Genomic DNA, 25058 nt, shown 5'->3' with positions numbered 1-25058 from the left:
GAAGAATTATGGTGATATTAGCATAATCATTTATTTTGATTTTTGAAAGCGGATGCTTCAAACTAACAACTAAAACGATTCATTATAGAAGTTAATACGAAAAGCATCCGTAATAAAAAAACAAACGTCAACATCAGTTTGTAACATTTACTGTAATTAGGGCCATTTTTATTTCGATTGTCTTCCTTCTCTCAATCTGTTACTTTCGTTTTTTTTTTTCACTTTTATTTTTAAATGCATTTTTCATTCTTAATCTTCATAGACATTCCTGTAGACTCTTTGTAACGATACTTAAGTTTAAAAATATTTTACATTTCGATCTGAAATTAAATCAATTTTATATAAAAGGAAAAATGTTGTATATGATTTGCAAGAAAATCTATATAATTTTCAATCACAAAAATTGGAAACAAAAATAAGAAAAGTACTCTTTTTAACCCACCAAAAGGCTTCCTCTAAATGTCATTTCTCAGTGAAAAAGAAGAAGTGCACACCCATCACGTTCGTATTCGACGAATATAAAATTTGTACTCACAAGAAAAATGAGTCATCAAATAGAAATATAGAATTAGAAACCATACATTCTGACGATATCTATAAATATGCAAGTATAAAATACAATTACTCTAGCCCCTTTAAAATCTTAGATTTATATGTGCAAAGTAGATAAAACTTACTTAAGAAAAGAGGCATTCTAATGTATATAATCTAAAAAGGTATAAAATCATTGCAATTGTGAAGTGTACTTGTTGAGATCTTTAGGCCCACATTTATTATTAATACTTGCAATTTCGGAGAAGAGTGAGTAAAAAACAAAAGGAAAAGAGAAAGGGAGGTTAGATTAAGAAAAGAAATATATTTTGTGTAATAAAGTTGCTTAAAAATCACAATTAAGTCGGATAAAAATGCTTTTTTAAAAAATAATTTATTGCAATTATTCGCGAAGTAATTATATTCCAATTGTCATTTCACATGACTGTTTTCGTATTTTTTTGTAATTTTAGTTACCAAGTAACAATATACAATCGAGAATGTTTAACAAATTAGTTTGATTTCTAAAACATAATGAATAACAATTCCAGATAAATTAAAATATCAAATAAAATTTTAGATAAATAGCAATATCATTCACGAGTTAAGATAAATAATGATATAAAATATAATATCAATTAAAATTCAAGATAAATAACCACACAAAAACAATTCAAAATTAATAATAATATAAAGTAAAATTAAACATAATAATAACAAATACAATTCAAAGTAAATAAAATATCAAATACAATTCAAAGTAAATAATAATATTAAGTAGAATTCAAGATAAATTAAACTGTCGGGTACAATTCAAAGAAAACACTAACATCAAGACTACTTACAGATAAATAAGATCAAGTACAAGTTCGAATAAATAACACTATTAGGAAGAATTTAAGGAAAATAACAATAATAATAACACTGTGCAACAAATTTGAATTGAAAAAAAAAGTACAAGACATATAAGACCTGTTTCGGTGTAAGAAAAGTATGCTGCTTCCAAATCTGACATTTATTTCTCTGGATTAGGTACCATTTTCATGTACTTTATTATTAATTATTTTGTAAAAAAAAACCCACCGAATTCACGAGTTTAAACAACATTTGCCCTCTTAACTCTCTTGTGTAGAGTGTCATCATCCTTTTTTAAATTCCAGCAGTAGTCTGCCAACATACCAGTGTTCCATTTTCCTTTAAAACGTTTTTCTATTAATGAAATATCTTGATGGAATCTTCATCACTCACATGGCCAAGATTCTCAGCAAAAAAAATCCAAATGAGAGTGAAGAACATGAACTTTTAGAGACATGTTACATCCCATATCATGAAAATGATGCAATAGATCATTCACAACTTGCACATAGTCTTCTGAACGATGTTTTCCCAGGAGGTTATCACAAACTTTCTTGAATGACTCAAAGGCACATTTTTCTTTTCTCGTGAGATGTGTGTTAAAAGTTTCATCAAGAACAATTTTTCGAATTTGGGGACCTATGAAGATACCTTCTTTTATTTTAGCTCGACTTAATGAAGGAAACTTTTCTGCAAGATATGCAAATGCCAAGGAATCCTTGTCTAGTGCTTTCACAAACTGCTTGAACAAACCGAGTTTAATATGCAAAGGTGGTAAATGGATTCTATCACTTTGCAGAAGTGGTTTGTGTTTGATGTTATGTTTTCCTTGCTCAATTTCATCTCTAGCAGACCAGTGCTTGCGTACATAGTGTCCAGCTCTTGCTCTAGAGTCCCATAAGCACAAGAAACAACAAAATTTAGTATAGCCTGGCTGAAGGCCAGTGAGCATGGCTATAACCTTGAAATCTGAACAAACATGCCATTTATGCCATGTATGCTTGCTAAAATAATTTTTAAATTTTCATATGATTCTTTCATGGTTGTGCTGTAAGCTATAGAAACAGATGGCAGGGTGTTCCCATTGTGAAGCAAAACAGCTTTTATCCTTTCCTTGGATGCATCTCAGAAAAGTCGCCAGTTGGTGTTATCATATTGTATGTCCAGCTGTTCAAAAAGTCCAACAATGTCATTGCAGAAGCATAAATCATCTGTCAAAGTGAACAAAACATGCAAGTTTTGTGCACGTTTTCTGTACAATGTTATTTTCACACCTTTTCTAAGAAGATTTCGTTCTTTAAGCCTTGATGCAAGAAGTTCACTTTTGTCTTTGGTTAAAAAAAAGATCTCTGCATAAGTCATTTATAGCATCTTGAGAAAATAGTATTGGTTTATTATTGCTTTCTGAATTAGAAAATTCTACTGTTTCATCACTGTAATGTTCATCCCCACTGCTTGAACTCCACATTTCCCGATCAGGGGGTTTTGGTCCAGGTAATTCTTTTGAGTGCTCAACTGGGCGCATTGCTGATTGCAAATTTGGGTAAACAATGTGTTTCTTTTTTTTGCTGTTGTACAGCCCGTATAGTCTTGCTGACAAAAATAGCAATCATTAGAATGATCTTTCTGCTCTCGCCAAATCATTGGCACACCAAACTTCATGTGAACATTCTTTTTTGCATACCATGCGCTCAATGTTTTCACACATGTAAGGCAACAGGCATGAGGAGCCCATGACTTGTCTTGGTCTCCTATATCAAAATGAAAGTACGCCTTGTACAATTTCTTGATATGGCTGGTAATGCTGCGCCTTTCTTTAGCAAATGTTAATTCGCAACATATGTAGCAGAATTTGCTTGGATCATTTTTGTACTGTCTTGAAGTCATCGTCAAAGCCTATAGTGCATCTAAAGAATAAAGACAAGAAAAAAAAGTAAATTGTTTTATAAAGAAACATAAGGATTCCATAATGTGAACATGTTAAGCCATTATAAACGGCCACTAGCAAGTTATTAGATTCTTTCGTACATAAAGTAATGGGTTGATAAAATTTCATTTCTATTTTTTGCATTTAATTTAGTAAATTTTCAGAAAATAATGTATAAAATGCCCCTTTATGTTTAAAACATTAAAATACACAATAATCCGGTCTTTATTGTAGTTTTTATTTTAAAAAAATACTTTATTAAATGGATATCTATTTTTAACCCTCAGATTTTTTCCCGTGCCCTACAAATAAGGTTCTGAGGCAGGTTTTAGCTTCTTTTCCTTGATTTTTTTAGCCTACATTAAAAAATGCCTTTCTTGGCGAATACCATGGCTTTTCGGAAGGTGGTGAACACCAAACCATGTGCTACAGCATTATGTATTTACTTTTGAAAAAATTAGCCCTTGGTCTAGAAAATATTATGCTAACCAAGCTAGCTCTGTCATCTAGCTCTCTTAAATGTGGAAAAATAGCTCATTTCGGCTGACTTTAGCAAATAAATGATTCAAATAAATGATTTAACAAATAATGTACATGATATGTGTATATTAAACTGTGTTTTTCTCTTAAGATTAATAATTTAATACACATAATATGTGACTGTAACCCATTGTTGACGTTTTTACTGAAATTTACGACTGTGGCAATTTTGCACAAATTATACCTAATTCAACAAAAAGAAAGCCAGAAATAAAATTTCCACGTTACTAGGTATACAAAAATTGCTGCAGATATCCTGTACTTTTTTTAGTGTTGCACAGTGTAATTATTCAACATAAATAACAGCATGAAGTAAAACTCAAGATAAATAACAACACATTATATAACATGGTGGATGTTATGTTATTTTCGTGTTTTTTTTGTTTGAACGTTTTATTCAAATTTATTTAAAAATTAAGATTTGTTACACATTGATTTAATTGAATTATAAAACTGTTTCCCTTTTTCAAATTAATCATCATGTTTTGGAAATATATTTGGATTCTTTTCGAAATATTATTTTAAATTATTAACTGATTACAATTTTGTTATTTCAGCAGTGTTTCTTTCTAATTCGAGGTTATAGAAACAAATAAAATGTGACGATCAACAAGTGAGAAGAGTAAAATTCCACTCATTCTGTCAAATATTTTGACTCATATATTTAGGACAAATATTAATCAAGGATTCTTAATTCCTTACTGATCTGACAGCCTTCAAAAGAAAAAAAAGCTAGATTTGTTTGGAAATTTGCACGTTCTTCGCGTATGTGTAACATATTAACGCAGGCGTGTTTCACTGTAAATGACAACTTAGTCATCGTAAAATCAAATGTAAGAAATAGTTTTAAAAATTGGCCGTTCAATAATCAATTCAATCATTTTATTATGTTATTGGACTATAGTTTTCTCATCTTTCGTCTGATTATTACATCATTTTCAGAATATTTTACACTCGACGAGTTTTGGGGCAATATGTTGTGTGACCCAGCAGTTACAAAAGATAAACTCAATATAAATACTGCCCTATGATACAGGGAAAGTCAAAAACATGGAATAACGATAATAAAACAACGACTATTTGACATATTGTATAAATGTAATCTGTGAGCTAGTAAGTCCAGACTACATTTTTATATGTATCAAATATAGATACCTCGCATAATTCGAATTTATTCACTATTCTATGGAAGTATTTAGCGTGCAGGTATCACTTTCTACTACAAATATAGAGATGAACGATTATAGTCGAGCCTTGAAGATAATGATCTTTAATCAGCCTGTGTGATTTCTATCCTGCCTTTGAAATTTGACTGAAAACGATGTGCCACTTGTTAGTCTAATCTTTGCTAATGAAATGATGTACGATGAACATGTCGGTGCCGAGACAAGGTTTGGCATCTCCATAACCAAAAACGTCAATCGAGAGAAAAGCTTTATAGTACTAATTTTTTTTGTTGTGAGGATTCTTTTAAATGAAAAGATGTCATTGTTGGACGTATGCCATTTAAATATAAAATCGACTGCGCATGCACTGACCGTATGTCGCACTTAACCTACCTTTAGAACGGATAATATTTCCAAAATCATTTACGTTGTGCAGATTGAAGCTTTATATTAGAAACACATTAAAATTTCACATTTTGCATTTTTGTTTGTTGTAGAGTTTAATCGGCCCTCATTTTACAACTTGCACCCAAAACAAATTATTTTTTATTTTGTCTTTGAAAGCTTCCGCTAATGGTGAAGAAATACACGATAAAAGAAAATAACTGTGCATAATATTATTTATAAATAAGATTTTAAAAGCAGTGTATAAAACGTTGGTTATTTTCGTTTAGCATTAAATTTGCGTTTATGTTTTGGTTAGTCCTATAATCTTTATACAATCAGAAAACATTACACATAATGTGACGACATAAAACGTTAGTATCTTTAAATATTTTATCGTCTTGTATTTTTCAGAGATTTCTATCGAAACAAAACTTAGCGGATTCAGCAATATTGCATCCCAGAATAGTAAGTCGTCAAATGGTTTACAGTTATTTCTTTGTAACGTTTGAGTTTTGACAGAAAATAGAAACTAATTGTAAATATTCTTGTGCAAAGAGTCTGTCTTAATAAAAGCGTTTCATAATGTCAAAATATACAATCATGTATCAGCATTTCTTTCGCTACTCGAGAATAGAAGTCCAAAAAAACTGGCAACAATTCAGGGTTAGAAAAGCAAGCGTAGAGTTATGTCGAATTTTTTTCTTTCTTTTAATAGTTGCAGAACCACAGTTTTATAACTTGGTCGACGCAAATATGAAATCTATAGCCCAAGTCTTTTTTTTTCACAAATTTTTAATTTATTTCTTAATTAATCATCTAACCAATTCATTCTGAATGATGCCTGCAGAGGAATCGATACTTGCATGCCAGTATTATTTTATAGATCGTAATGTAAAGAGAGAGGAAAAACATTGTCTCTGGATAAATAACCAATGCGCTCGCTATATTAAAGTGTTTACTGCTGCACTTCTATTTCTTGTTCTCTTTCGGTGGAGGAGAAATCCTTCACGACTGAGACAATTTTTATTTTTGTACCTTTTCTCAACGTTAAAAAATGACCCTGATGTCTAACTCTGTCCCGTGGGGAGGCATAGTAAATATGTATATTAAAGTGTTTACTAACCTAAATGCAATATCGTGTTTGCCACCAAGTCTTTAATACGTAGTAGACCTTTCTGACATTAAAGCGTTTTTAATACTAAATTCAGTTACAATGGCATCACAACTGGAACTGTTTTACGTGTTCTTCAACAACACTATTAAAACGTATAATCCGGAAATATACATGAAAATAATTAAATTTTAGCGATATTGCGCAGAGGATTTATATCTATATAAAAGTTACCAGAAAAAAATGTACTGCCTTACTAATTCGTAACCTTTTATTCCAGTTTTTAATGTTTGGTTGGCGGTCAGTGTCATCATCAGTCTATCGTGCATCATATCTGGATATATATGTAAGTATAGTGTTCTTCTGGTCAGTTATTTCTTAGAATTAAAATAAAAAGTGTTACCGTTATTTTTAAAAAAATAATTTACATAATGTTATTGCTTGTAGTTGGTCGATTCCAATATTTTTACCGATTCCGATACAATTATCAATTCTGATTCTTTAACTACTACTATATATTTAACTAAAATTGTGGAACAGAAAAAAGTTGTCCCATTAAAAAAAACAACAATGCAGCTGTTTTTTAAACCTTCTTTGTAGAAAAATCAATTCAATTTACTTGATTATGTAGTAAAGTTGATATCTATTTAATGTAGCCGCCTTCAGACACAATAAACCCTCGATACGGGTCAGGAACTGGGAGTATGCCTTTTCCACAAGCACCAGCGGAAGCCCAGCGAATACTCGGCGGCTGGTGGCGTCAGGCTGCTGTGGCGTTGTAAGAAGTCATGCTGGTGATGTTTTCGACGTAACAAACTCGAAGACTTCTACTTCTCTTGGAATGTGTACCCAATGACCAACTGGTGTGCAACAACAACAACAACAACAACATCAACAAAAAAAAGAAGAAAACTAATTTCGATACTGATTCTGATACCTCATAAAATTTTAGAGTTTTTCGATTTCCGATTCCGATTCGGATTATTCGTTCCAACACTGATATACGTGCAATCAAATAAAGAAACAGCTCACACAAGCCAATCGTAAACTCGCATTTCGATTTAATTTGAATTCGTCCATTGGACAAATCTGAACTCGAATTCAAATTCCAAGTTTGGATATGTCCCATTAATATATCATTTTACATTTAATATATATATATATATATATATATATATATATATAATATTTTTCGTAGTTTGTCTACCTGCTTGTCAGTATGACCGTTCCATTATTTCTAGAAATCTACTACGCCGATCCGCAAAGTATTTCCCGTTGAACTTTGTTTTATCAATACAGTTAAGCAAACTAAGTATTATTGTATCCGTTCGGTGATTGGTTAGGGATCATTAAAGATTTATAAGGATTAGCCCTTACAATACAATATTTACTTAAGAAGTATTCTGGGACACTACTCGCCGAATATGGCTAAAACTTTGCGTCGTACTTTGTTAGGATAGGATGCAGCAAGATAAGCTATGATATTTACTATTCATCTGATCCATAGTAAGAGATTAAAACGGTTTAAAATGTAATGCAAAAATGAGCACAAATTTAAACGCATCAAATCTTAATTTTGTCCTAAAACCCGTATTCTAAGTCAAAGTGTATAAGTCTGCCCGTTCTTAACGGATAAAAAATCCTGCGCATTTATATATTTTTTCAACTATTAAACACCTACTTTCCACCCATCACACACCACACAAAAAAACTTTAATAAAAACAAAAGTAAATTTAGCTGCAGCTGTACTGATAACTTAGAAAAATTAATCAAGAAACATAATAGGAAGATACTTAACCAAAACAAATATACTAATAACATTTACAATGATAATTTTAATTGCACCAACAAATCTGAATTCCCACTTAATCAACAATGTCTACTAATAGTAGTGGTGTATAAAGCTATAATTGTCCCCACAGAAAACCCAGACAACAAAAATACTATATTGGTTTGACCTGCACCTCTTAAAAAGACAGCTTTAGAGTACATAAATACTCCTTTACAAATCTCAACCAACCTAACAAACCCCACTAACGTCCTAGTATCTACATTTAATCCAAAATAACCTTACAGCAACCATTACTTGGAAAATCCTTTAAAATCTAGCATATGTAAATTTTTAAATTCAACATGCCTCCTCTGCCTAAATGAAAATCTTTTTATCTTCAATTTTGAAGATAGAGATAAATTACTAAATAAAAAAACATGAAACTACCATAAACTGTCAGCATTACAAATCCCACCTCCTTAGCAATTATATACCTTTCTCAAACATCCCTCAGACGAGGTTTTTTAAATCTGCCAAGTAATTCACCCAGTACAATCATCTGTCATATACAACTAATTACTGCAACATGTACACACTTAAATCCTCTTTCCCCATTCTTCCCATACCCTATCTTACCTTACCTTTTCACTCTACCTCCCTAAATCCAACAAAATCACCTATATCTCAAATATTACCAAGTTGAACTTCACTTAACTTTTATCTAACATACAATTACCTAGTAATCTGCATCTATTGCTCTTTTTAGTTTAATTGACCCACCCAACCCCAACATATCCCACACATAAATTCCCCAATTTGTTTGGAAACTATTTTGATGTAACTATATAGTTTTGTACATGAATGTATAATTGCACAATGTCTTATATACATATGTATATATTTTAATATGTAGATGTCCCCATGTGGGCATGCAATAGTTTATAATGTGTTTAATATCAAATCCCTCTACCTAGAGTAGAAATAAAAATATTTAATCTCCATAAAATTACCCTAAACGCCTCCCCAAACTCTATAATCATATCTTCCTAGGACCATTATTCCACCCCACTATTAACCATATAATCGTCTAGAACCCACACTCCCTTTATACTTGTAAGAAATATAGCCTAATATCCTCCTGAATAATTTTAATTATGTAACCAAACCACCTACTCATTGATTGGGCGTGCACTTTTTCTTCCTAATATCCTGTCTTTTTACGCATTCCACTTAATCTATATATTTCTTATATTTTTTTGTATATTCTCCTCTCTCCCATACTCTTATACCATATTTTTCTATACATATATATATATATATATATATATATATATATATATATATATATATATATCACTATCGATCTTAACCCCCTATTCATTCATTGACTTATATTTTATCATTTACACATTTATCTAGCCATAAATTCAACTATCCCACACTTACTAATTACTATTATAACCCTTTACATATATAAGTATGTATATGTAAGAATATGTACATGTGTCTGTATGTATATATGTATGCATTTGTATAGGTGTGTTTATAATACTATTATTATTAATGCACTTACTTGCTTGCTTACTTATCTGTATGGATCTGTATGAATCTCTGCATGCATATGTATGTAGATGTATATATGTGGGTATAGATGTGTATGTATATATATATGTATTTATATGTATATGTACGGGTGTGTGTATACATGGGTCATGTATATGTACATATGTGTATTCCTATATAGGTGTGTATGTATGTGTGCATATATATATATATATGTAGGAATGCGTACATGTTTTTGTATATACATATATATATATATTTATATGTATGTATATGTATGTGTATGCATGTGCATGTATATATATGCGAATATGTGTATATATATATAAACATATATGTGTATGTATGTGCATATGTGTGTATATGTGATACATTTGACACTAAACCTAGAACTAAGGTAATAAACCGCGTAACCGTTCTCCAAATCACTATCCTAGACACCCACTATTTCTATATCTAAACTTATCGGAAGTACTAGAACTGCTGACTCATTATAACTTAACCCTCATTTTATTAACTTTTAACTTTTAAACCTTCAAGCCCCCTGTATCAGTGCCACCACATTTAAACTCCTAAATAGCCTTCTAACCATATAACTAGGTATATAGCCTAACCTATTGTAGATGCTCTAACCTAATTAATAATTCTTACCTTTTTATATTTATATTTCTGATGCATATATATATATTTAACCACTATAGCTACAAAACTACTTAGCGAATTATTATTATCCCTACACTTATTTACATCTTTACTACATTTGTTTTATTATTATTATTATTATTATTATTATTATTATTATTATTATTATTATTATTATTGATGATGAAGGTTGCTGAGAATATGGTAAGGCTTTTAAAGACAAGTATGGCTCAATGGAAAACGGTGTTGACAGCAAACAGATAGGTGATGGGACAGGTTGGCATTAAACGTGGAATATTCCAAGGAGATTTTTGGTAATGATAATGATGCCACTGCGATTCCTATTGAATAGACAACAACTGGGATATAATTTTGGGTGTGGTGACAGACGTTTCAACCCTCTACTGCTTATGGATGATTTGAAAATATTCGGTAGAAATGAATAGGAAATAGAGAGACTGGTAGAACGTGTGGGGACATACTCAGAAGACATTGGGATGGAATTTGGGATTAGTAAATGTGCGGTGCTGGTGAAGAAAAGAGGAGTAAAGTTCATTCGAATGGAATAGTGCTGCCAAATGGAGAAATCAGGAAAGAAATAGAAGATACAGGGTATAAGTATTTGGGAGTGTTAGAGGGTGTAGGCATCATGAACAGAGAAATGAAGGAGAAGATCAGAAATGAGTATCTTAGAAGAGTGAAACTAATTGCAAAGTTGAAACTGTATGGAGGAAACCTAATGAAAGCAGTAAATGCATAGACGGTCAGTGTTTTGAGATACAGTGTGGGGATTTTAGAATGGTCTAACAAGGAGTTGCATGCCATGGATACCAAAACAAGAAAAGTTTTAGCAATGTTTGGTATATTTCATATTCGAAGTAGTATAGCAAGTCTGTATCAAAAGAGGAAAGACGGTGGGAGAGGATTGAAAAGTGTTAAAGATTGTGTTAGAACTGAGGAGATATCGTTGAAGGAGCATGTGGTTAGAAGTAAGGTGCTTAAGGTTGTGGCCAGTGAAGTGGAGGTATGTGAAACGTATGGATAGAGAAAGGGCAGAGGAACTGGCTAGGAAGAAAATGCATGGAAGGTTCTTCCAGGATATAGCAGAAGTAGCCGATGAAATATGTCTTAGAGCTTGGTATCTGGCTAATAGTACTAAAGCTTTTATGTGTGTAGCACAAGAGCAGGCATTAGGAACACGATTGTTCAAAAAAGTGGTTCTAGGAGAGGAAGTTGCTTCAGAATACCGGATTTGTGGTAAAACCTCAGAGTCAATTGCGCACCTTGCAGCAGGGTGTAGTGGACTGACTCAGAGAGAGTACCGCAAAAGACACGATCGCATAGGACTCCGGATATATTGGAAGGTGTGTCAGAAGGTTTGGGTGAAGTGTGCTGGAAAATTGTTTGAGGAGGTGCCTGATAAAGTGAGAACAAGTGAGGATGGCAAGGTAGAGGTATGGTGGGACAAAAGTGTCATAACGACCAAGCAATTGGAACATAATCGTCCGGATTTGGTCGTCATTGACAAAGTCTCAAAACCTGGCAGATTATAGACTTTTCAATACACTGGGACAGGAATGTAAGAGAGAAGGAGAACGAGGAGTGAAGCAAGTATGTTCAATTGGCCTTGGAGATTAGGCGTGTACACGGGGTTAAAACACAAATAATCCCGGCTGTAGTTGGTACACTAGGAGTAGTATCAAGTCGCCTGGAAGGAAAATTGAAAAAACTACACATCCCCGATGTTTTAGGTGGCCTTCAGACCTCTGCAATTGTAGGTACCACTAACATCCTTAGAAAAACCCTTGATCTTTGAAGCTCCTGGTTTGGAGCCGAGATTGAGGGAAATCCTTTGGAAATGAATATCATCCCTTTCCAGAGAGACGTCGATAAACGAAATCAGAATTATTATTATTATTACTTTCATTTATATAACCATTTACAATTGACTCAGTATGCCCATATGTATGTAAGTATATATCTGCATACTTGTGCTTTATATGCATATATGTGTATGTGCACACTTATACCAATTTCTAGCCATAGTAATTCTTATAAATCTGCCCCCGAATATCAATCACCCAGAACTAGACTATTAAACCAGGTAATTTCCCCAAACACATTATCCTACCCCCCCCCCCAATTTCTCTATTTCTTTATATAAACCTAACTGAACTTTTAGGACATTTGAGCCATTATAACTTAACGCTTACCTAAAGAACCCTTAGATCAGATCAACTCCATACAGATTCCAAAATATTAAACCAACCAAATGTCTAGGAACATAATTTGTCATACGACTGCCTAACCTCGCCTAATGATACTTATATATATATATATATATATATATATATATATATATATATATATATATATACATAAACATCCCGATATTATTCAACTTTTGATGGAGGAGCTGCTCTAAGCGCTGCCAAAATGTTAGGGCACCTGTACTACCAGTCAGGAACAGCAGCCAGAAACGTATTATTATTATTATTATTATTATTATTATTATTATTATTATTATTATTATCCTACATGCATATTTTTATGGATTCATATCCTTTTATATTTATTTAATCCATATCTGAAAATTTTTAATTTTCTTAATTTCTTAGAGACCTTATATAGTCAATGCATTTAAATAGATAAATGCACTTAAGTTGAATGTAACTAAACCTGCTCTGAGAGGACGCATATTAGTTATTGCAAACAACGCTCCTCTTCCAATCCGCATAGATCTTTTACCTATCAAACTCCATATAACATTATCCAACAACTAACCGCTACAGTCCGTTAGTTAGACATCTTGAACTGCATGTCTTTTTCCTTCTCCCTTTAGTTCTTAGTTTTAGTTCTTATCTTTCTTTCCACCAGATTCTTACCCATCTTACGCCTTTCCCTTTTTCCACCTTCTCCCCCCTCTCTCTCTCTCTCGCTCCCTTCCTCTCTTCCTATTCGTGTCTGGTTTAATATTTCCAAGTCCCCCATGCCCCTTACCACTTTCTAATGTTTATCAACTGTTTATTAACTGTTTCTAATGTTTATCAACTGTTTATTAACTGTTATCGGATTGGAATTTTAATCTCCACCCATTTTTGGTACTTCTTCTATATATTGTTTTTCTTATAATAACCATTTCCGTAAAGTCTGATGAAGTTATTGGATCGTTGGTACGATTCGGTAACCGAAACATGTGTAACTAAGCACATAAAACGGTAATATATATATATATATATATATGTGTGTGTGTGTGTGTGTATGTGTGTGTGTGTGTGTGTGTGTGTGTGTGTGTGTGTATAGATGTGTTGTCGTTGTTTTTTTAACGATAACGCTTAAATAGTGGCCTCGCCTCGAAGCTCATTTTTATTTACTTCGAAAGTCTCCCATAATTTACTTGGACGTATATAACATTTTTATTTATTTTTATTATTTTTAACTCAATCGAAACGCTGAAGACCTGAGCGAAGGTTAATAATGTACATTATTATTTATTCTCAGAATATATATATATATATATATATATATATATATATATATATATATATATTGAAACACGTACACGCGTGTTTCAATGTAAATGTCTTGTTCTTTGTTATTCGTCACATTTAAGTTTCCTAATTCAATTTTTCTTTGTTCAATATAGCTTTTAGTGCAATAAAATGCATAAAATTCGTTTGGCTCATTTTTTTGCTCACAAGTGTATATATATATATATATATATATATATATATATATATATATATATATATATATACAGGGTGGTCGCTAGAAAAGTGGGAAATTTGTCAAACAACGATTTATTTTTACAGCGAATAATTTTTACAAAGTTTTTCAAAAACAAATGTTATATTATACTCATAGACACTCAAAATGTCGTCCGTGCACTTGACTGCAGCGTCTTAACCTGGAAATCCGAGCTCGTGTGGCGTTTTGAAGGGTATCTTGTGAGATAACATTCCAAGCTCTTGCCAAGCACATTTTCAAGTCATCACTAAAGTGTATGTCACGTCGACAGTTCTGCGTCCCTGTTAATAGCTCAATGACATTTAAGTCTGGACTTTTTGAGAACTAATCAAAAAATAGCAATGACGCATTTTATTCATGATCTAAGCTGACTTTAAAATTTCCAGATTTTCTAGCGACGACCCTGTATGTATATTATGGCTAAGAATAGATCTTTAAACATGATGATTAAAAAAAAAATTAAATTAAGAAACGGCTAGCAAACCGGATTTCGTTCCTCGCTTAACAGGGCTAAATCGAAGAAAATTGCGATTAAGAAAATTGTCACGAATATGGTGGGAAAAAGAAAAAATTAATATAAAAACTAAAATGAACAGGTAAAATCACAGAGAAATCAAATGATGTCCTAAGAGATTTTCGTTTTGCTTGCAAAGAGGTGTACATGGATTAATAAAAATTGTAATTATGATTTTTAAATGAAACGGCGTGTGCGACCTGCTCAGTATGGTAAACAAGTCATGAAAATTCGTGGCACACATATGGTAATTTATGAAGTGCTCGCAGATCGCAGTACCATATGCAATATTCAGACATATTCATGCCATATTTATGGCATTTTTTAATCGCAATTTCCTTTATTAAGCTCCGTTGAGTGAGGAATGAAACCCAATTAGCCCTTTTTAATTTTTTTTATTTTTGTAATTATCATGTTAATCGGTTTATATTTAGCCCTGATAAAAATTTGTACACCAAAAAAAGATTTATATATATATATATATATATATATATATATATATATATATATATATATATATATATATATATATATATATATATATAAGCGAGATAAGACACTGATAGAATTCAGATGAAAATCCTGAGAGATATTACTTAAATCGAATATAAGTCTCTATATGTTTTTTTTCAGGATTTAAAATTTAACCACGAAAATATATATATATATATATATATATATATATATATATATATATATATATATATATATATATATATATTCTGAGAATAAATAATAATATACATTATTAACCTTCGCTCAGGTCTTCAGCGTTTCGATTTTCAGTCCCAGCATTCGGACAGAGTAAGTTTTGCTTTGCTCCGACTTGATCATAGGCATGAGAGTCTACCATCGAAAACCCGCCACCCAGCTATATCCCATCAAATGTCACTCATAGGGGCGGAGATCCTCATATGCTTTCGAGTCGGGTATACGTTAAAGTACTTATATCCTCGTTAAATATTCCCTGCATACGACCAAAGAATAAGGCGAGAATGACAGTTGTTTGGAAGGGTAGTAAGAAGCATAAGAATTCAACAAATTAAGAAAAATGAGAAAGAATACATAAAATGCAGAAGATTTAGTTTCACCATTTTTTTTTGTTTCGGTTTTATTTTTCTTTAAAAGAATCAACGTTGCTGCAAAAAAACATGATATCGACAGAGAAAAATTAAAAAAGAATAGGATTGAAAAACTCATTTCAGAATTCTTACCTGATAAAAGATTATAATGTACATTATTACAACTTATTCCCAGATTATATATATATATATATATATATATATATATATATATACATATATATATGTATATATATTCCCAGATTATATATATATATACATATATATATATATATATATGTATATATATATAGGCTTGTATGTAATATACCGAGTTCGTGTAATCAGTAAATTTCTATATACCAATGCGTTTTAAGCCAAAAAGTGTTGACTTAAGGAGTAAGCTACAAAATTATCATATTTCATAATTGAGCATTAATATACTGTGAAAGCAAAATCAAGACTTCAAAAAAAAGGTGTTGATGGCAACAAAAACTGTATTTCGTTTTACGTTACAATTGTTTCCATGTCCAGTCGACATCATATCGTTTGAAAATTTTCAAAAACCAGCATTTCTTTAGACTTTATGAATAAAAACACTTTTGAAAATAGAGCATTTTTGAAGAGAAAGAAAAAAAGAAATAAAAAGGAAAAAATTCCCCTAACGGGGAAAATATGTAAGAAACATTTACCTTGCGGTAGCTACGGAAAAGCCCATTTAAATATTAATATATCGCCTAATTTTCGTATACTTTATTTAAGAACAGACTCATTAGATGTATCCACAGAAAACCCTTAGCCATTTAAATTTTTTTATATATATATCCCATTCGTTGAGTTCCTACATTAGATCTCGCTGTTTCTGTATTTCCCAATAATTAATTTTTATGAAAATAATTCTTTAATTTTTATTTCTATATTTATAGTATGGCTGTAACAACCTTGCAATAACGTTACCGTTAATTTTAGTTTCGTATTAGTGGCAAGTAATGTTTACAGATTATCGTTATTTTAGTACTTATATCAAAGACCATTTTAGGTTTAAAGTTTAATTGAATATGAGAATAAATAAAAAGGCTGTATTATATATATATATATATATATATATATATATATATATATATATATATATATAAGTCCTTGTACAGCATTTGGAGTAAGGTATTCTAATTAGATACTTGTAAAACAAGCACATAAACGCAACACTGCGTCGGTGGGACAGAGATTGGAGCCAAGTTGACCAAGCGGGACCTATTAAATTAAAGACACAGATGTGGCAACCAAACTTCATGCATAGGTGAATGGTCGCCTTGTAGAGGTACAAGATACTTTCAGGGTTAAGTAGTCTTCTAGTAGGATACAGGAAACCCACCTTTTTTGCAGCAGCTTTCGCAATTTCCTCAATGTACTTATTTGAGTTCATATTGCCCGTAAATATTAAACAGGTAATTTTATTGTTTACTAATAATACATCCTATTTGGCCTTGATGTTATACAGATCCAGAGGATAGAATGTATGTTTCGGTTGTTATAGTAAAAAGATAAACAGTATAATATTTAGTTTTTGTTCCCAAAATCTCAGTTAAGTCTAGTAAAATGTTGAGAACTTATTAAGTTGAGTCGTCCTATGACCTTAGATGGAGATAATAAAAAAAACAAAAAAAAAACCCAGACAAACTAGTAAACAGAAAACCTTCTGAAAAACAGATACAAAACTAGACAATGACAAGAAATCTGCTGGTCTATATGAAAAATAAAACAGCAATTCTGTATGCATAAACGTTTCTTATCATGTCTCCATGAGAAAATGTCAAAGTAAAAGCTTAACTGAAATTCAACCAGATATTGAATCTGCCTTTTGAGGTTTTCGTCAGTTTTGGTTTCTATGAGATTAGTAACAGTTCATCAGTCCGTCCTCATCATTTAATTATTTTGCAAAAACCTTGTACCCAATCTTCATTTTAACCACAGTTTGTTTGAAATGTTACGTTTTGAAAGTACTTATGCACTCATTATCCAAGTTTTAAACTGAAGTATAACTAATTAATATTTTATGTATGTATGTATGTCAGGTCATGTCATATGCTACTGGTACCATGTAACCCAGTACTACCTGTCTCATGGTCGGGTCACCGGCGACTACACTGATAACCCCACCAGACTTGTTTGGTAAGGAGGGTGACTAGTCTCCCTGAAGGATTAAAAACATCCCTTCCAAAGGGCGAATGAACCCTTTTTCGGGGTCAACGGCCAACTAGCACCGTGTGTGTTTGTGTGTGTTGGGATGGAGAGGACTCCGGTAAGTCGGGGTGAAGGCAACCTTTCTAGGAGAAGCAAATCTCTGATTTAAAAAAAAACATAAAGCGGGAGACCAGTACCCGCGTTAAGCTGGTCTGCAGTTTAATTTGTTGCTGGCTGTCTTGCTCTTCCTTGTTGCTGGATCTCAACATTTTGAACCGAGAGAGAGACTTAGCTGTCGTGCACAGCTAAATATCTGTAACATCATCTTTGTATAGATACTCCCTCAGGCATTTGTCCATAAAAGTGATCCTGTGGCGATGGAAAAGTTGTGACGCGTGGAGGCTTGAAGTGCTGGAAGCATGTAATAATTGATGTCAATGACCATCTTCAGTGTCATACCTGCTTGAGCGTGTGAATTCACCTGTAAGACTAAAAAAGAGTCATTTTTGGGCTCATGAACTTTAAAATGCCTGAGGGAGTATCTATACAAATATGATGTTACAGAACCTTAGCTTTGTACGACAGCGAAGTCTCTCTCTCTCGGTTCAAAATGTTGAGATCCAGCAACAAGCAAGAGCAAGATAGCCAGCAACAAATTAAACTGCAGACCAGCTTAATGCGGGTAATAGTCTTCCGCTTTATGGTTTTTTAAATCAGAGATTTGCTTCTCCTAGAAAGGTTGCCTTCACAACGGCTTACGGGAGCCCTCTCCACCCCAATACACATATACACACAAACACAAATATACATGGTGCTAGTTGACCGTTGACCCAGAAAAAGAGTTCATTCGCCCTTTGGAAGGTCTTGTTTTTAATCCTTCAGGAAGACTAGCCGACTATATATAGGTATACGAGTATACCTACTACCTAAAGGAGATGAACGCCTCTGCTTTGCATAATCTCAGGTCCCCCTTGGTTAAGGTGTAGTACCTGTTAGCCTCCCTGTCAAGTTCTGGAGGGTTACTATGTTGTGAGAACTATATATATATATATATATATATATATATATATATATATATATATATATATATATGCATGCATGTTTGCTTTCTTGTGTTTATGTGTGTATATGTCCTGTCCAGCTGCCAGAGAGGTTAAAACTCCGTGACAATAAAACATACACACTCTGCCACTAATCAGTCATCTCACTATTTCAGTTTGTCATTTTGCAACCGGTGATAGAGTGCGAGAGTGTAAAATATGTGTAGCACAAGCATGTTGTGACGCGATCGTTATGTGCAGATATCTTTATAAAAACAAAAAAAATAACAAATAAATTAATTAATTAAAAAATGTCCTATGGCGATAGATGAGTGGCGAAGTGCACAGGCCTAGCGGGTTGGAAGTGCATAGCTGCAAATCTGCACATAGGCTGTCAGTGATTTATTTAACCTCGTCGACTACAGGCTTATTCAAAAATCAAGAGACTTTATTCAAAAATATAAATACTTTATTAAAAAATCAAGAGACTTTATTCAAAAATATAAAGACTTTATTAAAAAATCAAGAGACTGTATTCAAAAATATAAAGACTTTATTAAAAAATCAAGAGACTTTATTCAAAAATATAAAGACTTTTTCAGATATATAAAAAAAATTATTTTTAAATTTTACCCTTAATGGTAGAATCAAATCAAGGTATGGAGAACAATATGAACTCGGATGGTTCTGCTAACAAGAAACCCAGAGTAATGATGAATGAATCTCTTTTTGAGTTAATAAAAAGGCTTGTTGGGCAAAATGTACCTGCAACGGAAATTATGCAGATGACAGGACAGAGCAAGTCTACTGTGTATAAAGCAGTTTCAAAGATAAGAGAAAATCCAGATTCCTCTTATTCTGAGAATTATGGAAAATCAGGGCGACCTACAACACGGCATCCTGACTTGGTAAACAAGGTTAAAAATATTATTAATGAAGACCAGTCGTTAACTCAAAAAGGGATTCAAACAAAGTTTGAAGAAACATTTGGATTTACCCCGAATCAAATCTCCGTTTGCAGACTTTTGAAGGAAGCGGGGCTAACAAGAAAAAGGCTGAAGAGGAAGGCAGCTGTCGTTAACACGAATAATCACCGTGAAAAAAAATGAGAGAATACGCCAGGGCTTTTGTTGGATATCGAAACCGCGAAGTTTTGTTTCTGGATGAAACAGGCTTTAATTTGCACACATCCAAAAATTATGGATATTCGCAAATTGGTGTAAGCCCAGTTACTTATGTGCCCCCTTCTAAAGGACAAAACCTATCAGCCTGCTGTATTATTTCACAGTTCAGCTTATCCTATTACAAACTGATTGATGGATCGTTTAATGGGGAGAGGTTTCTTGAGTTTCTCGTCGGGGCTGTTAATGAGGGTGTTTTAAGGAGAAATGTAGTCTTAGTAATGGATAACGCCCCAATCCACAAGACAATTGTTGTTAAAGAGTTTTTAGAATCTCACCAGATTGAAGTTGTATATCTTCCCCCCTACATCCCCGACCTTAACCCTATAGAAATTTTTTTAGTATGGTTAAGTCTAGATACTCGACCATAAGACCTCGTGCTGTTACTAGGGAAGAATTAAAAATTAATGTTGGTAATGTTTTGGAAAACTTAAATGGGGAGGATGTGCAAATTTTTGAAAATCTCATAAGAAAAATGTGGGACCTAATCTACCAAGTAATAACAGGTGTTGAATAAATGAAATTATAAAGTCTCTTGATTTTTGAATAAAGTCTCTTGATTTTTGAATAAAGTCTCTTGATTTTTGAATAAAGTCTCTTGGTTTTTGAATAAAGTCTTTATATTTTTGAATAAAGTCTTTATATTTTTGATTAAAGTCTCTTGGTTTTTAAATAAAGTCTCTTGGTTTTTGAATAAAGTCTTTATATTTTTGAATAAAGTCTCTTGGTTTTTGAATAAAGTCTCTTAATTTTTGAATAACCTTGTAAATCGCTTACAGGGTGGAAGCAACTTCGGTGGATGATCTGGCGGCTGAGCAGCCTTTTCTAAGGATACACTGCTCTTCATGAATTTGGGAAGTGTCTAGAAAAGGTGACCTATAAATTGTCTACCCTTTTATTAGCTGACCGGCTTCCTGCGGTCGGCGGCTGCTCTATATTTGCAGGAGAAACAAGGTAAAGTTGAAGAAAAATAATAAACAAGGAAAATCAAAATATCATCAGAAGAGGAATAACCTCACTTTGCTACGTGAAATGTGAGAACTTTGCTAGATGTCCTGGATAGTGAAAGTCCTGAGCATAGGACAGCTATTGTTGCAAGAGAGCTCGATATGTACAGCATAGACATTGCGACATTGTCTGAAACACGATTGAGTGGTGAGGATCAATTTGTGGAAGTGGGCTCGGGATACACATTTTTTTGGAAAGGAAAATCATCGGGACTGAGACGGGAAGATGAGATTGGCTTTGCAGTGTGTTCTGATTTGGTGAAGAGGATTGAACAGCCAATCTGTGTCAGTGACAGAATTATGATAACGCGCTTCCCTCTTGCACACAGTAGGTATATGACGATTTTAGCTGTATATGCCCCTACCATAGGTCATGATGAAGACACCATCACTGCGTTTTTCCAAGATCTCAGTCGTACCATTTCTTCTATTCCTTTATCTGAAAAGATGTTATTCATGGTTGATTTAAATCCGCAGGTTGGCAAGAATCATTACACCTGGGACTCACTTGGCTGGTTTGGTGTAGGTAAGGTCAACAGTAATGGTCTGCATCTTCTCTATCTATGCACTCAGTTTGATCTTGCTATCTGTAACACATTCTTCAGCCACAAGGAGGTCCATAGGTTTACTTGGACCCATCCTCGTTCAAAACACAATCACTTGATTGACTACATTATTTCTAGGAAGGCAGATTTGCAGGACGTCTGAATGTGCGTGTTATGCGTGGAGCTGAATGCGGCACATATAATTTTTTGGTACGCAGCAAGTTGAAAATCTGTACGAGGAAGTGTAGGTCCGGTGGTGTTAAGATTCCTAGACGGGTTGATGTGTTCAGGCTGGATGATCGAAGTGTACGTGAAAAGCTTCGATCCGTAGTTAATTCTTCTGATTTCGCTGGGTCGTGAGCGCATTTAAAAACACACTCTATGAAATAAGTGTAGATGTTCTTGGCTTCCACAAATCTAAACATCAGGATTGGTTTGATGATAATGATACTGAAATAACTCAACTCTTAAGTGCTAAAAATGAATTGCATCATAAAATGTTGTTTGCCTCGCATGGATCCTAACAAGATTCTCATTCGTTGGATGAGCATTATTCTGATCTCTTTGACAATGGATTTTTATCACAACAGAAGCTTATCCATGAAATTCTGAGTTCCCATCTGAGAACGAATTTAGAGATGCAATCAAGGAAGTGAACGTTGGGAGAGCTCCAAGGCTTGATTGTATTCCTGTGGAAGTCCTCTTACATGGGGGTGATAGGCTTGTTCATGAAATTCTTCATTTTATCACTGATGTCTAAAAGGGTGTTCCCGTCCATCAGGATTGGGTTTATGCAATTCTTATATCACTTTACAAGGGAAAGGGGTCCAGGACCAACTGTGGGAGTTATCGTTGGATAACTTCATTGGAAGCAGTTGGCAAAGTATTTTCCAGAGTTCTACTCAACACATTGTTAAAGTATATTTGTCCATCCGTCAGTCTAGAAAGCCAAAGTGGCTTTCGTCCGGGCAGACAAACCACAGCATGATCGTCTATCCTCGGCAGTTGCAGGAGAAATGTACTGAAAACCGTGTTTCGCTTTATCAGGTTTTTGTTGATTTGACTAAGGCTTTTGATACGGCGAACAGAAATGCCCTATGGATAATTCTGGGGAAGTTGAGATGCCCACCTCAATTTCTACGATTACTCAGGGAGCTCCACACTGATATGAAGGCTCATCTGAACTTCAATGGATGCCTATCAGAACCCATCTTAGTTGACAATGGTGTGAAGCAGGGCGATATCCCAGCAGCTATATTTTTTTCTGTTTATTTTGCAAGTATGCTTTTCTATGCCTTATAGGGCTGTTTTCTGCGTGTTTATTTGCGTTTCACAACCACAGGTAAGGTCTTTGATCTTCGTCGTTTTCATGCTTATACAAAGACCTTTCAGCACCTTGTTAGTGAATTGCTTCATGCAGATGACGCTGATCTCGTAGCCCATAGTGAGAGGGATATGCAGGGTATCATGGATCTGTTTTCAGGGGCTTGTGCGGCTTTTGGGCTTACTATTAGTCTTAAGAAGACTAAAGTCATGTTCACACCTCCACCCGGTAATTTGTATGGTGAACTAAATATTTTTGCAACAACCAGAGACTTGCCGTGGTTGATACATTCGTGTATTTGGGTAGCACTCTTGCTAGAGTCGTAAACCTGGATGCTGAGATCAACTACAGGATACAGCGTGCCACTGAGGCTTTTGGTGGCTTGGAGAAGCGAGTGTGGTGTGACAGGGGTATAACTCTTCGTACAAAGATCAGTGTCTATCAATCTTGTATTTTACCATCCCTGCTTTACTCTTCTGGTGCCTGGAAAATCTATTGTAGACACATGGAGAGAGTGCACCAGCAATTTCTGAGACATATACTAGCATCAGGTGGAACACTTTTATACCTGATATGAATATCATCATGCGAGCTGACGTACTATGTATCGAGAAGTTGCTTATACGCAAGCAGATGAGGTGAGCTGGACATCTGACAAGGCTGGACGACGAGAGATTGCCAAAGCGCCTGTCTATGGTTAAATTATACAAGAAAAGCATCCACAATATAAACCTAGGAAACGCTTTAAGGACAACATCAAAGATAATCTTAAAGCTCTCGGTATTGGCATGCCCAGTTGGGAAAGTGCTTCCAATGATCGTAAAAAGTGGTACTCCTTGGTCTATAATGGCTGTGATAGCTTTGAGAAGGAACAATATGAACATGCAAAAACGAAGCGTGATATCCGGAAGAAAAATCTGTCATATATATCAGGCCTGTCGCAGGTTTTCGTGCAGAACCACGTCTGTGATTTAGACGGTAAAATGACTTTATCCGGAGCCGACCTAGCTAGCCACAAGCGATCACATGGAGATCAGTCTTTTTGGGTGGAGAACACATTGCGGGACACAGATGTTCTATTTGCTCTGTGGTCTGTAAATCGAGTCGAGGCCTGAAGCGTCATATGAATGTCCACAGCAGAACCAGTTAGCTTCCCTCAATCTCAGTTAAAGTGTGACCTCTGCAACAGACGGTAAAAGAGCAGGGCTTGTCTGAAGAGCCACCTTCGTTCCCACAGTAGATAGAAACTGATGCATCTTGAAAAATCTATATATGTATGTGTGTATAAATATATATATATATATATAATAAATAAACTAATTAAAAAATAAATACAAAAATTAGAATAAATAAATAAAAATTAATTAAAAAAATAAAATAATAATAAAAAAATTATAAAACATATTAAATGAAATAGCCAAAAAAAAATATTTTAAAAGTACATGGAAATGGATGAATAATCAAGAATGAAGCAGAGGAAAGATGCTCTTCTGTCAAGAAGTGACAATCACCTTGTATCTATCTATCTATATATCTATCTATCTACGTATATAATGTTGTTATATATATTATTTTATTCAATTTATGCAAAAGGAAATTACCATTACTCACAGCAATAAATCTATGGTTTTAATCTAAATATATTCCGTCAGGAAACAAAAGCCTCCAGTCCTCATCTGTCGTATGGTGAAATCGTTTACGATTGAAACAGTAGATTTAATGTCGCGATTAATTGTTATATTGTTTACCTAAATTAAGTAAAATAATATTCTTCTCTTTGTATTCAGAACTATCAAAAAACTTGTTAAATAAAATAATTTACTTTAAAATATTTTCAGCCAGAATATATGTATATATATATATATATATGTGTATGTGTGTGTGTGTGTGTGTGTGTGTGTGTGTGTGGAAAAGTAGGTATTTTAAAATCACACGCAATAATTATTTATAGAATAAACTAGCTG

At 33.5% G+C, this 25058-nt stretch overlaps 1 protein-coding gene across 1 annotated transcript in view; it reads left to right on the top strand.

Annotated features, from left to right (window-relative positions):
* Positions 1 to 25058, top strand: part of LOC145256188 (uncharacterized) — a 491452-nt gene that overhangs the window by 333025 nt on the left and 133369 nt on the right. The window contains exons 10-11 of the mRNA XM_080114776.1: positions 5818 to 5871; positions 6798 to 6863. Coding sequence (XP_079970902.1) covers positions 5818 to 5871; positions 6798 to 6863 — 120 coding nt within the window. The remainder of the gene's footprint in view (positions 1 to 5817; positions 5872 to 6797; positions 6864 to 25058) is intronic.

This window comes from Euprymna scolopes, chromosome 32, assembly GCF_053919585.1.
Source record: "Euprymna scolopes isolate OS-2025 chromosome 32, ASM5391958v1, whole genome shotgun sequence".
Taxonomy (NCBI): Eukaryota; Metazoa; Mollusca; class Cephalopoda; order Sepiida; family Sepiolidae; genus Euprymna; species Euprymna scolopes.
Note: the sequence above shows the minus strand (reverse complement) of the source record. Positions and strands in the feature narration are given on the sequence as shown.